Source organism: Salvelinus namaycush, chromosome 27 (assembly GCF_016432855.1).
Source record: "Salvelinus namaycush isolate Seneca chromosome 27, SaNama_1.0, whole genome shotgun sequence".
Taxonomy (NCBI): Eukaryota; Metazoa; Chordata; class Actinopteri; order Salmoniformes; family Salmonidae; genus Salvelinus; species Salvelinus namaycush.
This window is the reverse complement of record NC_052333.1, coordinates 27745378-27768373: the sequence shown is the minus strand read 5'-3', so window position 1 is coordinate 27768373 and position 22996 is coordinate 27745378. Positions and strand designations below refer to the sequence as shown.

Here is a 22996-nt window from a genome sequence, read left to right as displayed (position 1 = left end):
ATAAATCACAGTGCGTATGTTATTTTAATCTATTTACATTTCCTCATCCCGGTATCTGCGAAATAGTATGTAAATGCCATATCTTGCATATTCCTTGAGACAAATTTATTAACTGATAAGGGCTATTTTTCACATTTGAAAGACAGTTAATAAATTGGGTTGTAGTGTTCTTACTGTGCTATGAGGTTTGCACACACTACATTTAATGCTTTAGTATATCCGGCCCAAACACTCCCTCCAAATGCTCCTGGCCCGGCCCCTCTGTCAAATTTTAGAACCCATTGTGGCCCGCGAGTCAAAAAGTTTGCCCACCCCTGCCCTAGACCCACTCCAATTTGCTTACCGACCCAATAGGTCCACAGACGACGCAATCGCAACCACACTGCACACTGCCCTAACCCATCTGGACAAGAGGAATACCCATGTGAGAATGCTGTTCATCGATTACAGCTCAGCATTTAACACCATAGTACCCTCCAAACTCGTCATCAAGCTCGAGACCCTGGGTCTCGACCCCGCCCTGTGCAACTGGGTCCTGGACTTCCTGACGGGCCGCCCCCAGGTGGTGAGGGTAGGTAACAACATCTCCACCCCGCTGATCCTCAACACTGGGGCCCCACAAGGGTGCGTTCTGAGCCCTCTCCTGTACTCCCTGTTCACCCACGACTGCGTGGCCATGCACGCCTCCAACTCAATCATCAAGTTTGCGGATGACACTACAGTGGTAGGCTTGATCACCAACAACGACGAGACGGCCTACAGGGAGGAGGTGAGGGCCCTCGGAGTGTGGTGTCAGGAAAATAACCTCATACTCAACGTCAACAAAACAAAGGAGATGATTGTGGACTTCAGGAAACAGCAGAGGGAGCACCCCCCTATCCACATCGACGGGTCAGTAGTGGAGAAGGTGGAAAGTTTTAAGTTCCTCGGTGTACACATCACGGACAAACTGAACTGGTCCACCCACACAGACAGCGTTGTGAAGAAGGCGCAGCAGCGCCTCTTCAACCTCAGGAGGCTGAAGAAATTCGGCTTGTCACCAAAAGCACTCACAAACTTCTACAGATGCACAATCGAGAGCATCCTGTCGGGCTGTATCACCGCCTGGTACGGCAACTGCTCCGCCCACAACCGTAAGGCTCTCCAGAGGGTAGTGAGGTCTGCAGAACGCATCACCAGGGGCAAACTACCTGCCCTCCAGGACACCTACACCACCCGATGTCACAGGAAGGCCATAAAGATCATCAAGGACAACAACCACCCAAGCCACTGCCTGTTCACCCCGCTATCATCCAGAAGGCGAGGTCAGTACAGGTGCATCAAAGCAGGGACCGAGAGACTGAAAAACAGCTTCTATCTCAAGGCCATCAGACTGTTAAACAGCCACCACTAACATTTAGCGGCCGCTGCCAACATACTGACTCAACTCCAGCCACTTTAAAAATGGGAATTGATGGAAATTATGTAAAAATGTACCACTAGCCACTTTAAGCAATGCCACTTAATACAATGTTTACATACCCTACATTACCCATCTCATATGTATATATACTGTACTCTATATCATCTACTGCATCTTGCCATCTTTATGCAATACATGTACCACTAGCCACTTTAAACTATGCCACTTTATGTTTACATACCCTACAGTACTCATCTCATATGTATATACCGTACTCTATACCATCTACTGCATCTGCCATGCCGTTCTGTACCACCACTCATTCATATATCTTTATGTACATATTCTTTATCCCTTTACACTTGTGTGTGTGTGTGTAAGGTAGTAGTGTGGAATTGTTAGGTTAGATTACTGTTGGTTATTACTGCATTGTCGGAACTAGAAGCACAAGCATTTCGCTACACTCGCATTAACATCTGCTAACCATGTGTATGTGACTAATAAAATTTGATTTGATTTGATTTGAAGGTAATTGGTCTTCTCTGAGCTCTGATGCTGGTCATCAGTAGCCTACCAAACTTTCTAACTGCCTGGTACTCAACACTCTATTGTCCCTCTAAATCACTCTGACAAATGCAAATGTATTCAAAAATGTAATCCTATACTTCATGAGAGCTCATGTTGCGCAACATTTCTATAGGCTATGCAATTGCTTGAGAAAACAACTAAACTACTAAAAAGAGGATCCCATCAGCTAGGCCTGGTGTATTTTATTTCTCAACTTTCCTAATATTAAGCACATTGGTTATATTTACAACCAGAGTATAGCCTACCTGGCTGGCATGAAAATGAACCACGGGAAAGCGTCCTCCATTCGCTATATAAGTGTATAGATGACATGTATTTTATCCCACTGCACCTGTATCGAAACAGGTGCATGATAATGGTCCATTCTAAATCAAAACAAATTTCACACAAGTGTATATATAGTATATGTAAAGACAAGATTAAATCAAGAATAGTCTGATGGGTGACAATATTTGCCTATCACTTGTGAATGATATATTAGCAATTGTGAATGATGCCCAGCATTAGAAACAATGATTTTTTTTTTCTCGACTTGTCCGAATCATAGTCACACACCTCATGTAGCCTCGCCCATAGGCCTATATGTTTTAATAAGGTCTGTATCACAACTAAAGTGGCCAAATAACTCCTTAAAATTAAGCACGTTAGGCTCTACACACCTTGTAAAGCGGATTAACTGGCATACAGTACCAGTCAAAAGTTTGTAGTTTAAGGGGTTTTCTTTATTAGTGAAGACATCAACAATATGAAATAACACACATGGAATCATGTAGTAGCCACCCTTGATGACAGCTTTGCACGCTCTTGGCATTCCCTCCCAGCTTCATGAGGAATGCTTTTCCTACAGTCTTAAAGGAGTTTCCACATATGCTGAGCACTGTTGGCTGATTTTCCTTCTCTGCGGTCCAACTCATCCCAAACCATCTCAATTTGGGTAGGAAGTTGAGTAATTGTGGAGGCCAGGTCATCTGATGCAGCACTCCATCACTCTCCTTCTTGGTCAAATAGCCCTTACACAGCCTGGAGGTGTGTTGGTTCATTGTCCTGTTGAATAATAAATGATAGTCCCTCTAAGCGCAAACCAGATGGGATGGTGTTTCGATGCAGAATGCTGTGGTAGCCATGCTGGTTAAGTGTGCCTTGAATTCTAAATAAATCACAGACCGTGTCACCAGCAAAGCACCATCACACCACCACCTCCATGCTTCACGGTGGTCTACAGCTTGTCATGGGATACTCTACTTCAGGCGAGCAAAATCTAGAGACTTCCTTAGATTTCGTGTTTACAAATATACACATACCCCCCCCCCCCCCTCGTCTTACCGGAGTGTGCTGTCCTATCTAGCCGGTGCAGCGTATATCCCATCAGCTGAATGTTATCCATGTTTTCATTAAGCCACGATTCGGTGAAACGTAAGATGTTACTGTTTTTTTGATGTCCCGTTGGTAGGATATTGGTGACCGTACCTCGTCTAATTTATTGTCCAATGATTGTACGTTGGCAAGTAATATTGATGGTAAAGACAGATTCCCCACTCGCCGTCGGCAGATCCTGACAATGCATCCCGCCCTGCGTCCTCCATACCTGCGTCTCTTTCTCCTGCCAATGACAGGGATATTGGACTTGTCGGGTGTCTGAAGTACATCCTGTGCGTCCTGCTTGTTGAATAATTTTGTTAAATCTAATCCAAGGTGTGAAAGCAGTCCTGATATCCAGAAGCTCTTGTTTGCCATAAGATACGGTGGCAGAAACATTGTGTAAAAAAATAAGTTACAAACAACGCAAAAGAACACATAATCGCACAATTGGTTAGGCATCCGTAAAACTGCTGCCATTTCTTCCGGACTCATCTTCTGTTCCTGTTCTTAGTTGCTCAAATCTACAGCAAGACCAGAAAAATATTTCTGATCAACTATTTTGACAGAGCTTGAAGAATATTGAAAAGAATAAAGGGCCAGTTTTGGACAATCCAGGTGTGGAAAACTCTTAGACCCACCTAGAAAGACTCATAGCTGTATAAATTAGATATTTCTGAATTTCATTTTTAGTAAATGTGCAATTATTTCTAAAAACATGTTTTACTTTGACATTATGGGGTATTATGTGTAGGGGGGGGGATTATATTTAACCCATTTTGAATTCAGGCTTTATCACAACAACGTGTAATAAGTCAAGGGGTATGAATATTTTCTGAAGGCACTGTATTTAGCCTAGGTATAATTTCACAAGCACTGAATTCATTAGCTTTTTGCTGACTGTTTGAAATGCAGTGTATTTGACCTTTTTAGTTGTACAACTAAGCTTATTTAGAGGAAATATTTCGATGTGAATCGTCCGGAAGGTTGAAAAAAATCAAGATGTTTGGTCATATCTCCCAGTACTACAGGATCAATCTAGGTGGTGGAAAAACCCTGATGTTGGCCAGCTAGCCCAGTGATGTAACCTTGTCTACCGAACCTGAGAAACCGGTTCTGCAGAAGCTGGTCTCTAATGCTGGTGCTGTGGCCCTCGCCCCAGTCTTCTGATAAAGATCCCCCAGACAACGCTCTGTTTTCTATTAGTGCCTTGCTGGAATGCAGCCTCGCATGCGCACATCTCACCCTACGAGATACCAGCATCCTTCACAACATTGCCCAGAGAGTTAGAAATAGGGTGAGGGAGAGAAACTGAAAGGGAGAAATAGATTGACACGGCGAGAGAAACCAGGGTGGAGACAGTTGGAGAGGCAAGGACTGACCAATATTTCTGAGGTGTATTTCTATCTGTAATAAAGCCCTTTTCGTGGGGAAAAACTTGTTGTGATTTGGCTGGGCCTGGCTCCCATGTGGGTAGCCTTATGCCCACCCATGGCTGCGCACCTGCCCAGTCATGTAAAATCCATAGATTAGGGCCTAATTCATTCATTTCAATTAACTGATTTCCTTATATGAACTCTAACTCAATAAAATCTTTTTTAATTATTTCATGTTGAGTTTATTTTTAATTTTTAATTTTACCGTTATTTTACCAGGTAAGTTGACTGAGAACACGTTCTCATTTGCAGCAACGACCTGGGGAATAGTTACAGGGGAGAGGAGGGGGATGAATGAGCCAATTGTAAACTGGGGATTATTAGGTGACCGTGATGGTTGAGGGCCAGATTGGGAATTTAGCCAGGACACCGGGGTTAACACCCCTACTCTTACGATAAGTGCCATGGGATCTTTAATGACCTCAGAGAGTCAGGACACCCGTTTAACGTCCCATCCGAAAGACGGCACCCTACACAGAGCAGTATTTATATTTCTGTTCAGTGTGTATATATATATTCAAACCAAATTTTATTTGTCACATGTGCCGAATACAACAGGTGTAGGTAGACCTTACAGTGAAATGCTTACTTACAAGCCCCTAACCTAAAATGCAGTGTTAAAAAAACAAAAAAATTATTAGAAATAAAGGTAACATAATTAAAGAGCAGCAGTAAAATAACAATAGCGAGGCTATATACAGGGGGTACCGTGTCAATGTGCGGGGGCGCCGGTTAGTCGAGGTAATTGAGGTAATATGTACATATAGGTAGAGTTGTTAGACTATGCATTGATAATAATAGAGTAGCAGCAGTGTAAATGTGTGTGTGTGTGGGGGGGGGGAGAAACTGTTCAGGAGTCTTATGGCTTGGGGGTAGACGCTGTTTAGAAGCCTCTTGGACCTAGACTTGGCGCTCCGGTACCGCTTGCCATGCGGTAGCAGGGAGAACAGTCTATGACTAAGGTGGCTGGAGTCTTTGACAATTTTTAGGGCCTTCCTCTGACACTGCCTGGTATAGAGGTCCGAGATGGCTGGAAGCTTGGCCCCGGTGATGTACTGGGGGGATGACGTCATCGATGCACTTATTGATGAAGCCAGTGACTGATGTGTACACCTCAATGCCATCGGAAGAATCCCGGAACATATTCCAGTCTGTGCTAGCAACACAGTCCTGTAGCTTAACATCTGCTTCCTCTGACCACTTTTTTTCAATTTTATCCTCCTGATTCCTACTTACAAGCAAAAATTAAAGCAGGAAGCACCGAGTCACTGGTGTTTCAGATTTGTTTCCCTGCATTAAAGTCCCCAGCCACTAGGAGTGCCACCTCTGGATGAAAGGGGGATACCTAGTTAGTTGTACAACTGAATGCCTTCAACTGAAATGTGTCTTCTGAGCGTTTTCCTGTTTGATTATGATGGTATGGAGCTCATTGAGTGCTATCTTAGTGCCAGCATTGGTCTGTGGTGGTATGTAGACAGCTACGAAAAATACAGATGAGAACTCTAGGTAGATTGTGTGGTCTACAGCTTATCATAAGATACTCTACCTCAGGTGAGCAAAACTTTGAGACTTCCTTAGATGTCGTGCACCAGCTGTTGTTTACAAATATACATAGACCACCACCCCATGTCTTACCAGAGGCGGCTGTTCTGTCCTTCTGATACAGTTTAAAACCCGCCAACTGTATGTTATTCATGTCGTCGTTCAGCCACGACTCTGTGAAATATATATTATAGTTTTTAATGTTACGTTGGTAGTTTAGTCTTGCTCGTAGGTCATCGATTTTGCACGTTGGCCAATAGAACAGATGGCAGTGGGGGTTTACTCGCACGCCTACAAATTCTCAGAAGGCAGCCCAACCTCCGCCTCCTTTTTTCTCCGTCTTCTCTTCACGGAAATGACGGGGATTTGGTCCTGTTCCCGGGAAAGCAGTATGTCCTTCACGTCGGACTCATTAAAGGAAAAAGCTTCTACCAGTTCGTGGTGAGTAATTCCTGTTCTGATGTCCATAAGTTATTTTTGGTCATGAGATGGTAGCAGCAACATTATGCACAAGTTTTTTTAAATTTTATTTTTAAGTTAGAAATATCGCAAAGAAACTAACAAAATAACAGTTGGTTAGGAGCACATAAAATGTCTGCCATCCTCTCAGGCGCCATTCTACCATTCATGGGAATACTTTGGAACAGATTTCCAACATTTTAAAAAGATAGAAAAAAATGCTCAAACTTCGGGCGCCAAATCAAAGCACTGCCAGTTGGGGAACCCTGACTTAGGACATCAAATGTTGTTTTTCTATTAAAAAAGTATGATTTTTAAGAGCGAATGCCTGAATACAGGGAAAAGTCTGGAACCTGGAGAAACAAAATGGAATTAGGCTAAACATAAAATGTATGTTAGGTCCTTAATTACGTTGCACGATGGATATCAGTGAACATGTTGGTAATACCTTTCCCTTTATCAAAAGGTTCATATTGTTGTGAGTAGCAGTCATTTCAACCTACAGTAAAGTAGGTCTTATCTGTATTTCTCACTGAATCTCCATGATGTTCCTTATGTCAAATAGAATTTCAAAGTGATATCAGTTTGTCAGGTGTTTCTCTAGTTGTAACCCAAATGATTTCACACTGCATTAATCATTTATTTCATTTGGGTTTTTCTGTAAGGTTTCTTGTAAGGTTTTTTTTAGCTGAACAGCCTGTGTAGGTGGTGCCTACTTGTACATGAAATATTTACTTGTCCATTAAGTAATTCTGGGATATCCCAGAAGTTATTTGTTCCTCTTAGTGCAGACTTATGAGAAATGAGTCATTCCTTTGCTAGCAGGCTTTCTGTCCACCCACAACTCTACAGTGCCAAGGGAGTACTGCTTTTCTCTCTGACCCTCCCTCCCCTGACTCCATCTCTCTCTCTCTTTTCTCTCTCCCTCAGATGCGATGACGGCTGGCTCCAGAGACAAGAGGAAGTGGCTTTTGTGCTCCCCCTACAGAACCAGTCTTTAACACAGACAAACAACGGACACTTTTCGCCAGACGCTTTCTCCCAAGCATTGATTTTGCTCTCATCCCTCTTTGGGTCATCATGGAACACCAAGGCCTACTCCCTATAATCGTGGTCATTCTAGGGGTTATGGGTACATGTTTGGCCAGGCTTACCCCCCGGGTCTCGTTTCCTATGGGTAAGTCAAACACTTTTAATGATCTTGTTAGCTCCTCGATTGTGAATATGAACTTTGAAATCCAGTGATGTATTTCAATGCATTCATTTAGTCTCACTGTCTTAAAGTGACAGTCACTTTGCAACTGTGAATACTCTCCAGTGACTGTCTAGCTATGGATCATTTTTATTTTTATTTTTTAACTTAAGAACAGATCAGAAAGACACTATTGGTGTGAATGCTTGTCTATCATGCCCTGCTTGGGCTGGAGAGACCACCCCAGTCAACAGACTTTTGTTACGTCCAATTTAACTATGCTCCTATACTCGTATCATGATATGAAAAATGACAATGACTTGGAATGGCACGGTAAGTATTGTTCTCACCATTGTAGCTCTGGTAGTAATTGTGTCCCTAATATGACTAGATAGAGGTTCAACGGGACCAACGAAGGGTCAGAAGTGCAACAGCGCTAACAGGGGGAAATGCGATCATGAGTGACACGCATTGCTAAACATTGCTCTAACTGGGTGAGGCCGATTCAGCGTTAAGTTGTGTCCGTTTTCAAGAATAGATCACTTACGAATGATCAATACTCATTGGTACTTTTAAAAATTGATTTAACCTTTATTTAACTAGGCAAGTCCGTTAAGAACAAATTCTTATTTACAATGAAGGCCTACTTGTCTCTGAGCAGAGATGATTACTTCAGACCAAAATACACATCTTTGCCATCTGTTTATGGTGACGCTGTCATTATGTGCACGTTGTATAGTTAGTTCCAAAGTTGTCCCACATGAGCCTATCACAGGCTCACGTGGAATAACTTTGAGTGGTCTGTTGCCATCCATCATTTGTGGATATTCTGGAGAGGGGAATGAAAGTTGAGCTGAATCGATGCGCTGTTGTCTCTCTCATACAAAGCACTGCTCTCTCCAGTCTTAAGAAGAGCTCCCGAGTTTTGCCCCAACTAACGATGTACTAATGAGACGAGCATTATGGTTAACGAAGCAGCCAGCAGATGACATCGCAATGATTTGAACTGTTCGGTTGCATGGTCTTCAAAGCTTGTATTCATTACTATCATTCAAGTGGAACTGACAGCGTTTGAACTACTTTGCAGATATGAAATGTTTTTATTAGGTTTTATTTACTGCAGTGCTTTCCCACTATATTGCCATAGAATATTCACAAATGCTTTACTGTCATTCCCAAAAATTTGATGAAAGTATGAAAACGTGAAAAGGAACGAACAGTGCTCGCTTTTCAGAAAATATCAAATAAAAAGGTATCATATTCTTCCACGGTGGTTATTATGAACATATTTTAATAAGATTTAATGTGGCTAAAACACTGTCAGTTCCCCTTGAAGGGGCTGGGCATTAACATAAAAAAAAAACGGAATGTTGTAATATGGTTTTTAAACTTTCAGTTTTTGCTCCAGTTAAGTGTTGGAAGTTGTAACAAAGTAAATAGTATCAACTGTTGGCCATTTGTTTGTATAACAATACTGTTCCTGCCTTAGTTTGCACTGAAAATGTCTCCATTCCTGCTGAAATATCACGCAAAGCACAGTTTCCAATAGAAATGTAGCCTATCCTCTAAGCTTCCAGTTCTTTCAGCTGTTGAACCTATGTTTGGAATTTCAAACTGTATTCCTTATGTTTATGTTTAAGATGCAGCTAACCTCAAGGGATTGCCAGAAGGTTTCAGTTCAATGTGTCATCAGTGTTTACTGTGCAGATTGCTGAACCATTTTCACTTATCTCTGCTTTGCTTTTTCTATGGCCATTTCAGTGGCTTGTGTTTCGTTTAAAAGCTGTGTTGGCCATTGAGACCGAGGCCCTAATGGATTTATACTTAACATCGGAAGTGCGTTACGAGAACTACTCAGTCAAACAGGCAAATAGTTTGCAGTGTCATCAATGGAATCGAGTAGGCCCTGACTTGCAAATATTACGGGGTAAGATGAGGACACTGGCACAATTTGGCAGACCGTTTCAGGTCCCATAATAATGTGCAGTTCATAGGGCCCTATCATATCTGGGGGTTTTTGTTGCCTGATTACCTTTTTAGTTTTACCCCAAATTCTGTTTTCTCCCATTTGTTTTTCCAGGATTCCATTTGCACCCAAAAAATGTAGGGGTTCGCTCAAAATCCCACTTTTTTTAATAGGTCAGCCAATGTTAGGGATGCACCGATATTACATTTTTGGCCGATACCGATATCCTAAATTTTCCTTGCCGATAATGATAACCGGTATTTAACATTTTTGTGGCCTTTTAAGCATTCTAGTACAGTTAAATAGTTGACACACACTGACCAAAAAGTTCCCATTTCCAGTAAAACATAATCAAAACCTATTTCTTTCACTTACTTGCTGTTACGTTGTTCAGTCGTTTCATTATCAATCAGGATTTCATCATACATGTCAAGCAGTGAAGTTTCAGCTCTGTCTGTCCGTGGCCTGTCGTGGGCCCTCTTCGTCTGTGCGCACTGTCGCTGTGTCCATTTCCATCTTATCCAGCTGTCTGTAACATTTCACGTAAACCCTGTTTCTTGTCTGCAGCAAAGTAGCGGTCCTTGTACCTAGCATTGAGCATGGTGTTGAAACATTAAAGAGGCTCAGAGAATGCCACCAAATCGCTTGTTTACAGTAGAGGTCGACCGATTTAATCGGAATGGCCCATTTTAATTAGGGCCGATTTCAAGTTTTTATAAGAATCGGTAATTGGCATTTTTGGATGCCGATTATATTGCAATCCACGAGGAGACTGCGTGGCAAGCTGACCACCTGTTACGTGAGTGCAGGCAGCAAGGAGCCATGGTAAGTTACTAGCTAGCATTAAACTTATCTTATAAAAAAAAATCAATCATGGTTGAAGATATTACTAGTTTAACTAGCTTGTCCTGCATTGCATAGACTCAATGCAGTGCCTGAAATTGTCACTTCTCTTGCGTTCAGTGTAAGCAGAGTCAGGGGGTATGCAGCAGTTTGGGCCGCCTGGCTCGTTGCGAACTGTGTGAAGACCGTTTCTTCCTAACAAAGACTGTAATTAATTTGCCAGAATTTTACATAATTATTACATAACATTGAAGGCTGTGCAATGTAACAGCAATATTTAGACTTAGGGTTGCCACCCGTTTGATAAAATATGGAACGATTCTGTATTTCACAGAAAGTATAAACTTTTTGTTTTCAAAATGATAGTTTCCAGATTTGACCATATTTATGACCGAAGGCTTGTATTTCTGTGTGTTTATTATATTATAATGAAGTCTATGATTTGATAGAGCAGCCTGACTGAGCGGTGGTAGGCAGCAGCAGGCTCGTAAGCATTAATTCAAAACGCACTTTCCTCCGTTTGCCAAAAGCTTTTCGCAATGCTTGAAGCACAGTGTTGTTTATGACTTTATAACAAGCTTTATCACAACTCCTGAGATTAGGCTGGCAAAACTATAGTGCCAATAAGAACATCCAATAGTCAAAGGTCTATGAAATACAAATGGTCTAGAGAGAAATAGTCCTATAATAAATACAACCTAAAACTTCTTAACTGGGAATATTGAAGACTCATGTTAAAAGGAACCACCAGCTTTTTCATATGTTCTGAGCAAGGAACTTAAAAGTTAGCTTTTTTACATGGCACTTTTACTTTATCCTCCTCCACTGTGTTTTTGCATTATTTAAACCAAATTGAACATGTTTCATTATCTATGAGACAATATTGATTTTATTTATGTATTATTAAGTTAAAATACAAGTGTTCATTGTTCATTCGGTATTGTTGTAATTGTCATTATTACATATATTTATATATATATATATATATATATATATATATATATATATATACTGCTCAAAAAAATAAAGGGAACACTTAAACAATGCACATTTGTGGCCTGCTGGAGGTCATTTTGCAGGGCGCTGGCAGTGCACCTCCTTGCACAAAGGCGGAGGTAGCGGTCCTGCTGCTGGGTTGTTGCCCTCCTACGGCCTCCTCCACGTCTCCTGATGTACTGGCCTGTCTCCTGGTAGCGCCTCCATGCTCTGGACACTACGCTGACAGACACAGCAAACCTTTTTGCCACAGCTCGCATTGATGTGCCATCCTGGATGAACTGCACTACCTGAGCCACTTGTGTGGGTTGTAGACTCCGTCTCATGCTACCACTAGAGTGAGAGCACCGCCAGCATTCAAAAGTGACCAAAACATCAGCCAGGAAGCATAGGAACTGAGAAGTGGTCTGTGGTCACCACCTGCAGAATCACTCCTTTTTTGGGGGTGTCTTGCTAATTGCCTATAATTTCCACCTTTTGTCTATTCCATTTGCACAACAGCATGTGAAATTTATTGTCAATCAGTGTTGCTTCCTAAGTGGACAGTTTGATTTCACAGAAGTGTGATTGACTTGGAGTTACATTGTGTTGTTTAAGTGTTCCCTTTATTTTTTTGAGCAGTGTATAAAAAATCGGCCGATTGTATCAGCTTTTTTTGGTTATCCAATAATCGGTATCGGCATTGAAAAATCATAATCGGTCGACCTCTAGTTTACAGCCTCTAGTAGTGTACTTTTGCAAGTTTTAACCCCACTGTCTGTGTCGGCAGTTTTGTTGAGCGTTTCAATGCCATGACAGGGTCTGCTGCAGACGCAGTTGATGAGCTTATTTCTCGAGTCAGTAGTTCGAATGGCGGCTCAGTATGATGAAATCCTGGTTGAGAATGAACAACGAAACAGCACAGCAAGTAAGTGAAAGAAATAGGTTTTGATTATGTTTTACTGGTAATGGGGACATTTGTAAATGCCAACCAAATAACTTTTTGGTGTGTATGTTTCAACTATTTAGCTGTACTAGAATGCTTAAAAGGCCGCAAAATTTTTAAATATCGGTTATCGGTATCGGGTTTTTGTATGGCAAGGAAAATATCGGGTATCGGACAAAAATGGCGTATCTGTGCATCGCTAAGCTACGTTATATAGGTATGCACGTCAGCATTTTTAGCTAATATCTGCCAATTCCGAGATATTGTGCATCCCTATCCATTGTAGTTGCTTTTCTAAGTCCACAACAATGCTTAAAACCATATCAGGAGACCACTTTGGAAGTCTGGGCAAAATATTAGTGCATTTAGATTTTTGGGTGTAGTTACCCTTTAAATGCCAGTGCACACCAGCAAGACACCGTTGTTTAGTTAGCAATGTTGCGCACATGTGATTGCAGAGTTTGCAAAACAAATGGCCACTGTATTGATGCAAATAATCATATTCTGCCAAATGCTAACATTTCAACAAGAAGGTTTTTTGGAGCGTCTTTCCATCTCTACCATAAGAAGGTTATCATTAGCATCATCGCTAATGGCTACACAAGTGTTGACACACACACAGACCGAGGCATTCCTGTGCCTGCTTCAGAAAGTTGCAGGAAAATACAAATCACTGATGTATTTTGTTCATGTCTTATGATTGACTTGGGGAAATGAATTCTAATAATTTAGCTTAATACATTGAGTTGATGTCTACTAAGTTCAATACATTTTTGAATATTGTTGAATTCTGTTTTGTCTGGATTCCGTGATTTCGTCCGCAACAGATTTTATAGGGCCCGAAGTTCACTTTGAAGAGGACCCGCTGTATAACACAAGCGGAAGCCCAAACTGTGTCTGACTAGAAGAAAAGGAAGCGAAGATGACCTGATTTGAGAGAAATACATGTGAAAGCGGATACATTTGCAGACTTAGGTGAAGCCTTTTGTTTTGATTCCTCTCTGTGGCTTTGTTCCGTTTGGGCACAGTGTCAGATTAGGTTGCGTGACTGTGTTCGTATGTTTTGCTCAGGAATAGTACAAATGGGGTCACTCACCCTTTTTTACAGTTTTGTGCCGTCCCAAACCATTTTTTTGCTGGCATCTAATCACATTGTCCTTTTTCAGCATGGTTTCAGCAACAGGCCGTTGCAGTACAGCTACGCTCGGCTCATTAGTGTGAAAAGGGTAAGCTTTTAGGCTTCCCTGGAAGCCTGGATTGAACTACTGGAAAAATGTCCATCCTCTTAGACGATGCCAGTACCCCATTCAAGACCCATTTTCCCCACACTCAATGGAACAACACAAACACTAAGTTTAAAGTTGACAACACTTCCTCCATCTCGGGACCCATGATAAGCATCTCCAATAATACTTATTGTTTAGGGTCAGAAGGGATTGGGGTCTGGGGTGCTGATCTTTGATCATTTCTTGAGAGGTGAAAGTAAACCAAGCTGCTCCAGGGTCTTTTCTCCTTTCAGAGCTCACTTAAGGAGGGTTGGTGGCAGGCAGCGGATTAGGGGACTTAATAGAAGCCTGTGGCGTCCCCGTCCTCCCATGCGGCTCAATGTTGATTAGCTCTGCTACCTGTAGCTGGGATGACCAAGAAAGCCTGCCAGGCTGATGCCTTAAAACCTGCCTGCTGCTTTAGAGGAGTTTGTGTACGGGAGTCGCCTAACTTTCAAAAGCAGTTTGTCTTATGTGAGACCAGTGGTCAAATCAGTATGCTAGGTCATTACTGTTTTTCTCCCAGTTGGCCAGGCATAGCCTATTGACCTCAGTATCTGGTCTACCTCTGCTGTAGTTGGATACATTTTTTTTTAAATTATGATGTTTTACAAATGCAGGAGAATTGCCTGGCTTTAAGAATGTGGTGTAGAAATGTTTACCTCTGTTTCTGCACCTGCCCTGAACACCTAAGTTGTGAAGAATGTGCTTTCTGCTCACGGTCTGTTAACTAAATGAGTTTACTCTTTTCTGATAGTGCCATGGTTGAGACCGATGACCATTTTTGTGTGTTTACAAACTAAACAGCCCATGACCCCATTCTGTGCTGTTTGGAATTCCACAGAATAGTGTTTGAGTTGGCCATTGGCGAGGACCTAAACCAATCACTTTTCACTAAGCTTTACAGAACTCGCTCATTTTCGTTATGCTGACATGCGGATATTTGGAGTTCCTCGTCTCATTGGTTTTGAGGAAGTGTCCTCGGGTAGCGCATTTCTGCTGTTAGCAAACACTCACATCCCCATTTCCTGCAGGCTTTAGTTAACCACTCAGCCTCAGGCAGTGGGGCCTCAGTCATCTGGAGCCAACCACTAAGATAGTTGGCGTCACGCAACATGCACAACGTGCGTTGTGTACAAATGCGTGCGCACACACCCACACACACATTTTATAGATCCATACGTTTTAATGATTGACGTTGTTTTATTGGAGTGTGACGCAATGAATCACACGAGTGTCGATATCATTACAAATGGATGGCCGTTACGGTAGTTATTTAGATTCAAAATGGCATCAAATTGCGAAGAGAAACAAATGAGTCCTGTATTCACAACTGTGTGAGTGTGAGAAAATCTCTTAGGATTAACTTCCACTGAGGCCTCTTCATCTCCTCACTGTCCTCACTGAGATGAGCCTCAACCCCGTGTGTGCAGGCAGCGGAGGGATGATGACGTGCGCTGACAGGTACGGGACGGGATCCCTCCTAATCCCCAGGATGGCAGGTTTTATCTGCCGTGTTGCGCAACACCCACCCATCCCCCACTTCACACTCTTTCTAAATGGGTGACTGCTCACACAGTAGCCCAGCCCGTTGCTCATTCATGAGTAACCCACACGAGACATGACCCATAGAGCCACACCATAGTACGGAAATGCAGTAGTCACTCCCTCTGCCAAATGTCTCACATGGCCAACTCTACGATATGAAGTGTCTAAATTCTAATCAACTTAAGTGTATACTTGTTTTTCATTTTTTTATTCACAGATAAAGAGCTCGGAGGTTTTGGGCTTCTCTGTTTTTGCCAACACACTTGCCTTGACACAAGTTAGGTCTTTAACTATTTCGAGTGAAGTCTTTAAACTTAATTCCTCGCTTTAGCCCCGTCTTCCACTCCAGCTGTGTTGAGTTAAAATACTGTACCTGTTCCCGAATCCCCCCCACCCCCTCGCCATGGGGTCTGATATGGGCTCTCTGAGAGCTCAGTTCTGGTTGATCCAGTCAGAACTGGATTCAGGCCAAGCCATTTGTGTTCCAGATCTGTGCTCTAAGTGCCGTCTACACACACACACACACACACACACACACACACACACACACACACACACACACACACACACACACAGCTAGAGGACCAGACTACAGGTCCGAGATTGAACATTTGATCAGCACCAATCATCAGATCTAATTTTATTAGTCACATGCGCCGAATACAACAGGCGCATGCAACAGGCGCACCTTACGAGCCCCTAACCAACAATGCAGTTAAAAAAAAAGAAGAATAAGAGATAAAAGTAACAAGTAATTAAAGAGCAGCAGTAAAATAACAATAACGAGACTATATACCGGGGGGTACCGATACAGAGTCAATGTGCGGGGGCACCGGTTAGTTGAGGTAGTATGTACATGTAGGTAGAGTTATTAAAGTGACTATGCATAGATGATGACAACAGAGAGTAGCAGTGGTGTAAAGGGGGGGGGGGGGGGGGGGGGGCAATGCAAATAGTCAGATGGCTACCCAGACTAGATGTTCTGGAGTCTTATGGCTTGGGGGTAGGAGCCGTTGAGAAGCCTCTTGGACCTAGACATGGCGCTCCAGTACCGCTTGCCGTGCGGTAGCAGAGAGAACTGTCTATGACTAGGGTGGCTGGAGTCTTTGACAATTTTTACGGCCTTCCTCTGACACTGCCTGGTATAGAGGTTCTGGATGGCAGAAAGCTTGGCCCCAGTTATGTACTGGGCCGTTCGCACTACCCTCTGTAGTGCCTTGCGGTCGGAGGTCGAGCAGTTGCCATTACAGGCAGTGATGCAACCAAGCAGGATGCTCTCGATGGTGCATCTGTAAAATCTTTTGAGGATCTGAGGACCCATGCTAAATATTTTCAGTCTCCTGAGGGGAAATAGGTTTTGTCGTGCCCTCTTCACGACTGTCTTGGTGTGCTTGGACCATGTTAGTTTGTTGGTGATGTGGACACCAAGGTCCACTACAGCCCCGTCGATGAGAATGGGGGCGTGCTCTGTCCTCTTTTTCCTGTAGTCCACAATCCTCTCCTTTGTCTTGATCACATTGAGGGAGGTTGTTGTCCTGGCACCAACCGGCCAGGTCTCTGACCACCTCCCTATATGCTGTCTCGTCGTTGTCGGTGATCGGGCCTACCATTGTTGTCATCGGCAAATTTAATGATGATGTTGGAGTCGTGCCTGTTAGCAGTGTTTTGTCACAACCAATGGTCTCTTCTCATCCTCCCAGGCAAGGCCATAGATCAGTGGTTCCCAAACCGTTTTTGCCCAGGACACCATTTTGATACAAAAATATTTTGTACCCCTTTTTTTTCTCCCCTATTTCATGATTACAACCTTGTCTCATCACTGCAACTCCCCAACGGGCTCAGGAGATGCGACGGTCACGTCATGTGTCCGCCAAACCGCGCTTCTTAACACCCGCTCGCTTAACCCGGAAGCCAGCTGCACCAATGTGTCAAAGGAAACGCAGTTCAACTGACGACCGAAGTCAGTCTGCAAGCATCTGGCCCGCCACAAGGAGTTGAGCCAAGTAAAGACTCCCTGGCCAAACCCTCCCCTAACCCGGACGAAGCTGGGCCAATTGTGCATCGCACCTATGGAACTCCCGGTCACGGCTGGTAATGACACAGCCTGGCATCGAACCTCAGGCTGTAGTGACGCCGCAACACTGCGATGCAATGCCTTAGACCGCTGCGCAACTCAGGAGGTCGTCTGTCTCATATTCATTCACCTGTATTGACATCCACACATTTCCTGGAGCAACCACTTGCGTGACTGAGCAAGAATCCCAGTGGAGGACCATATCCCTTTTGAAGCACAGGCCTCTCAGACCACACTCATCATCACTGGGCACATCTCCCTCTCCCTGGGGTGGGCAGAAAGCACACTAGGAGATTCTCCCACAACCTCAAAGTTCCTCTACACTCAGAACGAACATTCACACATACGCACACCCACACGTTTCTTCTGACTCACTGGGGTGGTTATGAATGATGTCCGTTGGCCGATATCCCTCACAAACCTTGAACACAAACATGCCATACTCTTGCACTCTCTAACACACACCCATGCATGGCCACATGAACCATCAGACTCAACACCCTTGCAGGCCCGCGCTGAGACGTGAACTCTCTGCAGAGCACGACTTCACACAGATCAAGTTTCATGAGGTCCGAAGTACTGAAGCAAACAGTCCTTGGCAATCGTTCAAGCTAAATGTGGTCAGCAACCCCTTCTAAGCTTGGCACGGGACACACAGGGGTCCTGAGTTAGGCCGTGTAGAGAAGGCCTTGCCCAGACAAACAAGCAACAGTTTGATTTTGACGTTTCACGTCCCCCACCAACTCCTCAGCTGATGTGGTTTTCTCATGACCTCCGCAACAAAGGAGCACTGTGTCCCCATGGCCTGGAAAGAGCCACTTCGTAGGTGGGTGGGCATGGAGGAAAAACAATTACCTTGATCCCTGAGCCTGCGCTTTTGCGAGATGTCTCCCGCTAACAGAGCTTTGAGAACGACTAAGTGGAGTGGTGAAAGGTGACCTTTCCACACAGTGAAACTAGTGTTAAACTAGAGAGGGATGGCAAAGCTCCTGAAGCAATCTAGGGCTGCCAAGTTAACCGGCTGGATGTTACATCTGTGTCGTCAGCGTGACTCGACCGCATAAGTTCTTTGATTTAAAGATTTGGCATTAGCAGTTACCACTAGGAGCTTGCATGAGTCATCAATTATCAATCAAAAGTTGCACACACAAGCTTGGTATGTTGCCTCAGAGCTCCATAGTTATCTTTCACTTCCTCTGCAGCAAACATTGCGGCTAAGGAACATCAACAGTTTGCTAGTCACGGCACCAATGTGACTGATCATTTGGGGTTGTTGGTGCAAGTTCAGACCCTGTTAGTGTGCTGAGCTGTACTTGCTTTATGATTAACCTTGCCCGAGGCCTAAAGACAGGTGTTAACTACCTTTGCTACACTATCACAAATATTTTCAACTGAAATCACACATTTTTCATGGTCTGTTCAAAACATTTATTGGCTGAATACAGGATGACTAATTTGCTTAAAATATTAAAATTGCTTAACCATTTGTGGACCCAGAGTTTGTTTTCAATGCAAGGGAATTCAAAGTTAAAGACGAGAATACTTCTCATAAATCCCTGCGTAATTTTTAACATCCTTACGATTCAGTCGTATGATCATCACACTGACTCTAGGGTGATAAGTATAGTGGCTGACGTAAATGGTTCCCCCAAACTCTGTTTCAATTTCACAAACCAGTCAAACATCACACTATTTTCACTGCAGCTCATATATAGTAAACCATTATTTGGTCAAACTTTGGACTGTTGCCTTAAAAGGTTACTTTGTATCACGTACTGAATCAAACACTGCTCTTCAGAGTTCAAGCAGAACTAGTCTTGTCCGCCAGTCAAGCCAGGCAAAAGCATAAAATGCATTCACAACTCTTCAAAAAGCACAGTTTCTGTGAAAAGCGTGAAATAAGCCCAATCAATATAATCAGTTTGGCTGGTGACTGGTTTTGAGGAATTTCCTAGTTCTATTCATTTGGTTCACTGACGGTCATTACTTTTAATGTTGTCGCTGTTTTGTCGTCTAACGTTTATGGTGTACTAGGGAAATGTCACAGTTTCAATTTCATATTCATATCCAGCACCACCCCAACATTGACATATTTGAAAATTGAACTTTTCTGTTTTGTAGTAAAAAGATGATTTAAATATTTACAATGACATCAACCAATTAGTAGGCAATACCTATTCACAATTGGTCAAAATCACACAATTCCACACCGATGTCATTGGAAACAATTATCTTCCTCCATCTTCACATACTTTTGGCCATGTAGTGTATGTGGACACCTGCTCATTGAACATCTCATTCCAAAATCATGGAAATTAATATAGAGTTGGTCCCCATTCCAATTCATCCCAAAGGTGTTCGATGGGGTTGATGTTGGCATTATGCATTCAGGCAGGTAGTGTTTTCCTGGCATCTACCAAACCCAGATTAGTCCATCAGACTGCCAGATGGTGAAGTGTGATTCATCACTCCAGAGAACGCGTTTCCACTGCTCCAGAGTCCAATGGAGGCGAGCTTTACACCACTCCAGCTGATGCTTGGCATTGACATAGTGATCTTAGGCTTGTGTGTGGCTGCTCGGCCATTGAAACCCATTTCATGAAGCTCCCAGCTCTTGTGCTGACGTTGCTTCCAGAGGCAGTTTATAACTCGGTACTGAGTGTTAAAACCGAGGACAGACGATTTCTACACGCTTCAGCACTCTGTGGTCCTGTTCTGTGAGCTTGTGTGGCCTAACACTTCGCGGCTGAGCAAAACTACTGATGCCCTAGGGCTTATACTTTCTCTCTTGACAGGAGCATTGTAACGGATGATACCAGCAGTTTTCTGGATATCATTGCTTCTGTGGTCAAGCAGAAGTTGTAGAACAATTTAAGAACGCTGAACTGATGTTCTTGTCAGGCATCCACACAATTGCACATGTATACAGTGAGGTATTTAAATCAAGGCCTGTGTGTTAAATTTGAGGCCATTTTGTAGGCCTATGCATGTGTGTATACACCTCTGTTTATACAGTGCATTCAAAGTATTCAGACCCCTTTGACTTTTCATGTTTTGTTAGGTTACAGCCTTATTCTAAAATTGACGAGGAAAACATGTAATTCAATCAATCTACACACAATACCCCATAATGATGAAGCAGAAGTACCTTATTTACATAAGTATTTAGACCTTATGCTATGAGACTCGAAATTGAGCTCAGGTGCATCCTGTTTCCATTCATCATGCATTAGTTTTTTTCTACATGATTGGAGTCCACCTGTGGTACATTTAATTGATTGGAAATGATTTCGAAAGGCACACACCTGTATAAGGTCCCACATTTGACAGTGCATGTCATAGCAAAAACCAAGTCGAAGGAATTGTCCGTTTAGCTCTGAGACAGGATTGTCTGATCTGGGGAAGGGTACCAAAAAATGTCTGCAGCATTAAAGGTCCCCAAGACTCACTCTCTCTCCTCAGGAGTGCTTGTCTCGAACTCTGAATGCTCGGCTATGAAAAGCCAGCTGACATTTACTCCTGAGGTACTGACCTGTTTCACCCTCTACAACCACTGTGATTTTATTATTTGACCCTGCTGGTCATCTATGACCGTTTGTTCCTCAAGATGTTCAATCTGGCCTTAAATGGCCATGTACTCATCTCCCCACGGCACAGCCAGACGAGGACTGGCCACCCCTCAGAGCCTAGTTCCTCTAGGTTTCTTCCTAGGTTCCTGCTTTTCTAGGGAGTTTGTCCTAACCACTGTGCTTCTACATCTGCACTGCTTGCTGTTTAGGGTTTGGGTTTCTGTATAGCACTTTGACACTTTGACACTTTGCTGATGTAAAAAGGGCTTCTAAATCAATTTGATTGAAAACAGTGGTCTCCATTAGACGTCGACCAATTATGATTTTTCAACGCCGATCCCGATTTTATTGGAAGACCAAAAAAAGCCGATACCGATTAATCGGCATATTTTTATTTATTTTTTAAATTAAAAAAAAGTTTAACATTTTTTTGATTAAAAAACAACAACAATTGTTGTAATGACAATTACAATACTGAATGAACACTTTTATTTTAACTTAATATAATACATCAATAAAATCAATTTAGCCTCAAATAAATAATGAAACATGTTCAATTTGGTTTAAATAATGCAAAAACAAAGTGTTGGAGAAGAAAGTAAAAGTGCAATATGTGCCATGTAAAAAAGCTAACGTTTAAGTTCCTTGCTCAGAACATCAGAACATATGAAAGCTGGTGGTTCCTTTTAACATGAGTCTTCAATATTTCCAGGTAAGAAGTTTTAGGTTGTAGGAATTATAGGACTATTTCTCTCTATACCATTTGTATTTCATATACCTTCGACTATTGGATGTTCTTATATGTACTTTAGTATTGCCAGTGTAACAGTATAGCTTCCGTCCCTCTCCTCGCCCCTACCTGGGCTCGAACCAGGAACACATCGACAACAGCCACCCTCGAAGTATCGTTTCCAATCGCTCCACAAAAGCCGCGGCCCTTGCAGAGCAAGGGGAACAACTACTTCAAGGTCTAAGAGCGAGTGACGTCACCGATTTGAAACGCTATTAGCGCGCATCCCGCTAACTAGCTAGCCATTTCACATCGGTTACACCAGCCTAATCTCGGGAGTTGATAGGCTTGAAGTCATAAACAGCTCAATGCTTGAAGAGCTGCTGGCAAACGCATGAAAGTGCTGTTTGAATGAATGCTTACGAGCCTGCTGCTGCCTACCACCGTTCAGTCAGACTGCTCTATCAAATATCAAATCATAGACTTAATTATAACATAACACACACAAATATGAGCCTTAGGTTGTGAATATGGTCAAATTCGGAAACTATAATTTCGAAAACAAAATGTTTATTCTTTCAGTGAAATACGGAACTGTTCTGTATTTTATCTAACGGGTGGCATCCATAAGTCTAAATATTCCTGTTACATTGCACCACCTTCAATGTTATGTCATAATTACGTAAAATTCTGGCAAATTAGTTCGCAACACGCCAGGCGGCCCAAACTGTTGCATATACCCTGACTGCGTGCAATGAACGCAAGAGAAGTGACACAATTTCCCTAGTTAAAAGAAATTCATGTTAGCAGGCAATATTAACTAAATATGCAGGTTTAAAAATATATACTTGTGTGTTGATGTTATTGGTTAGGTACACATTGGTGCAATGACAGTGCTTTTTTCACGAATGCACTTGTTAAATCACCCGTTTGGCGAAGTAGGCTATGATTCAATGATAAATTAACAGGCACTGCGTCGATTATATGCAACGCAGGATAAGCTAGATAACTACACATGGTTGATGATATTACTAGTTTAACTAGTGATTAGGTTGAGATTGATTGATTGTTTTTTTATAAGATAAGTTTAATGCTAGCTAGCACC

General features: G+C 42.7%; 1 protein-coding gene across 3 annotated transcripts in view; it reads left to right on the top strand.

Moving 5' to 3' along the window:
- Window positions 1–22996, top strand: part of sema4ab (sema domain, immunoglobulin domain (Ig), transmembrane domain (TM) and short cytoplasmic domain, (semaphorin) 4Ab) — a 58197-nt gene that overhangs the window by 11099 nt on the left and 24102 nt on the right. For 2 of the 3 annotated variants that reach the window (XM_038965953.1, XM_038965951.1), the window contains exon 2: window positions 7714–7960. In XM_038965953.1, the coding sequence (XP_038821881.1) occupies window positions 7864–7960 (97 nt within the window). In that variant the 5' untranslated portion in view covers window positions 7714–7863. Of the gene's footprint in view, window positions 1–6714; window positions 6766–7713; window positions 7961–22996 lie in introns of all 3 variants that reach the window. The other variant, XM_038965952.1, reaches the window with a different exon arrangement.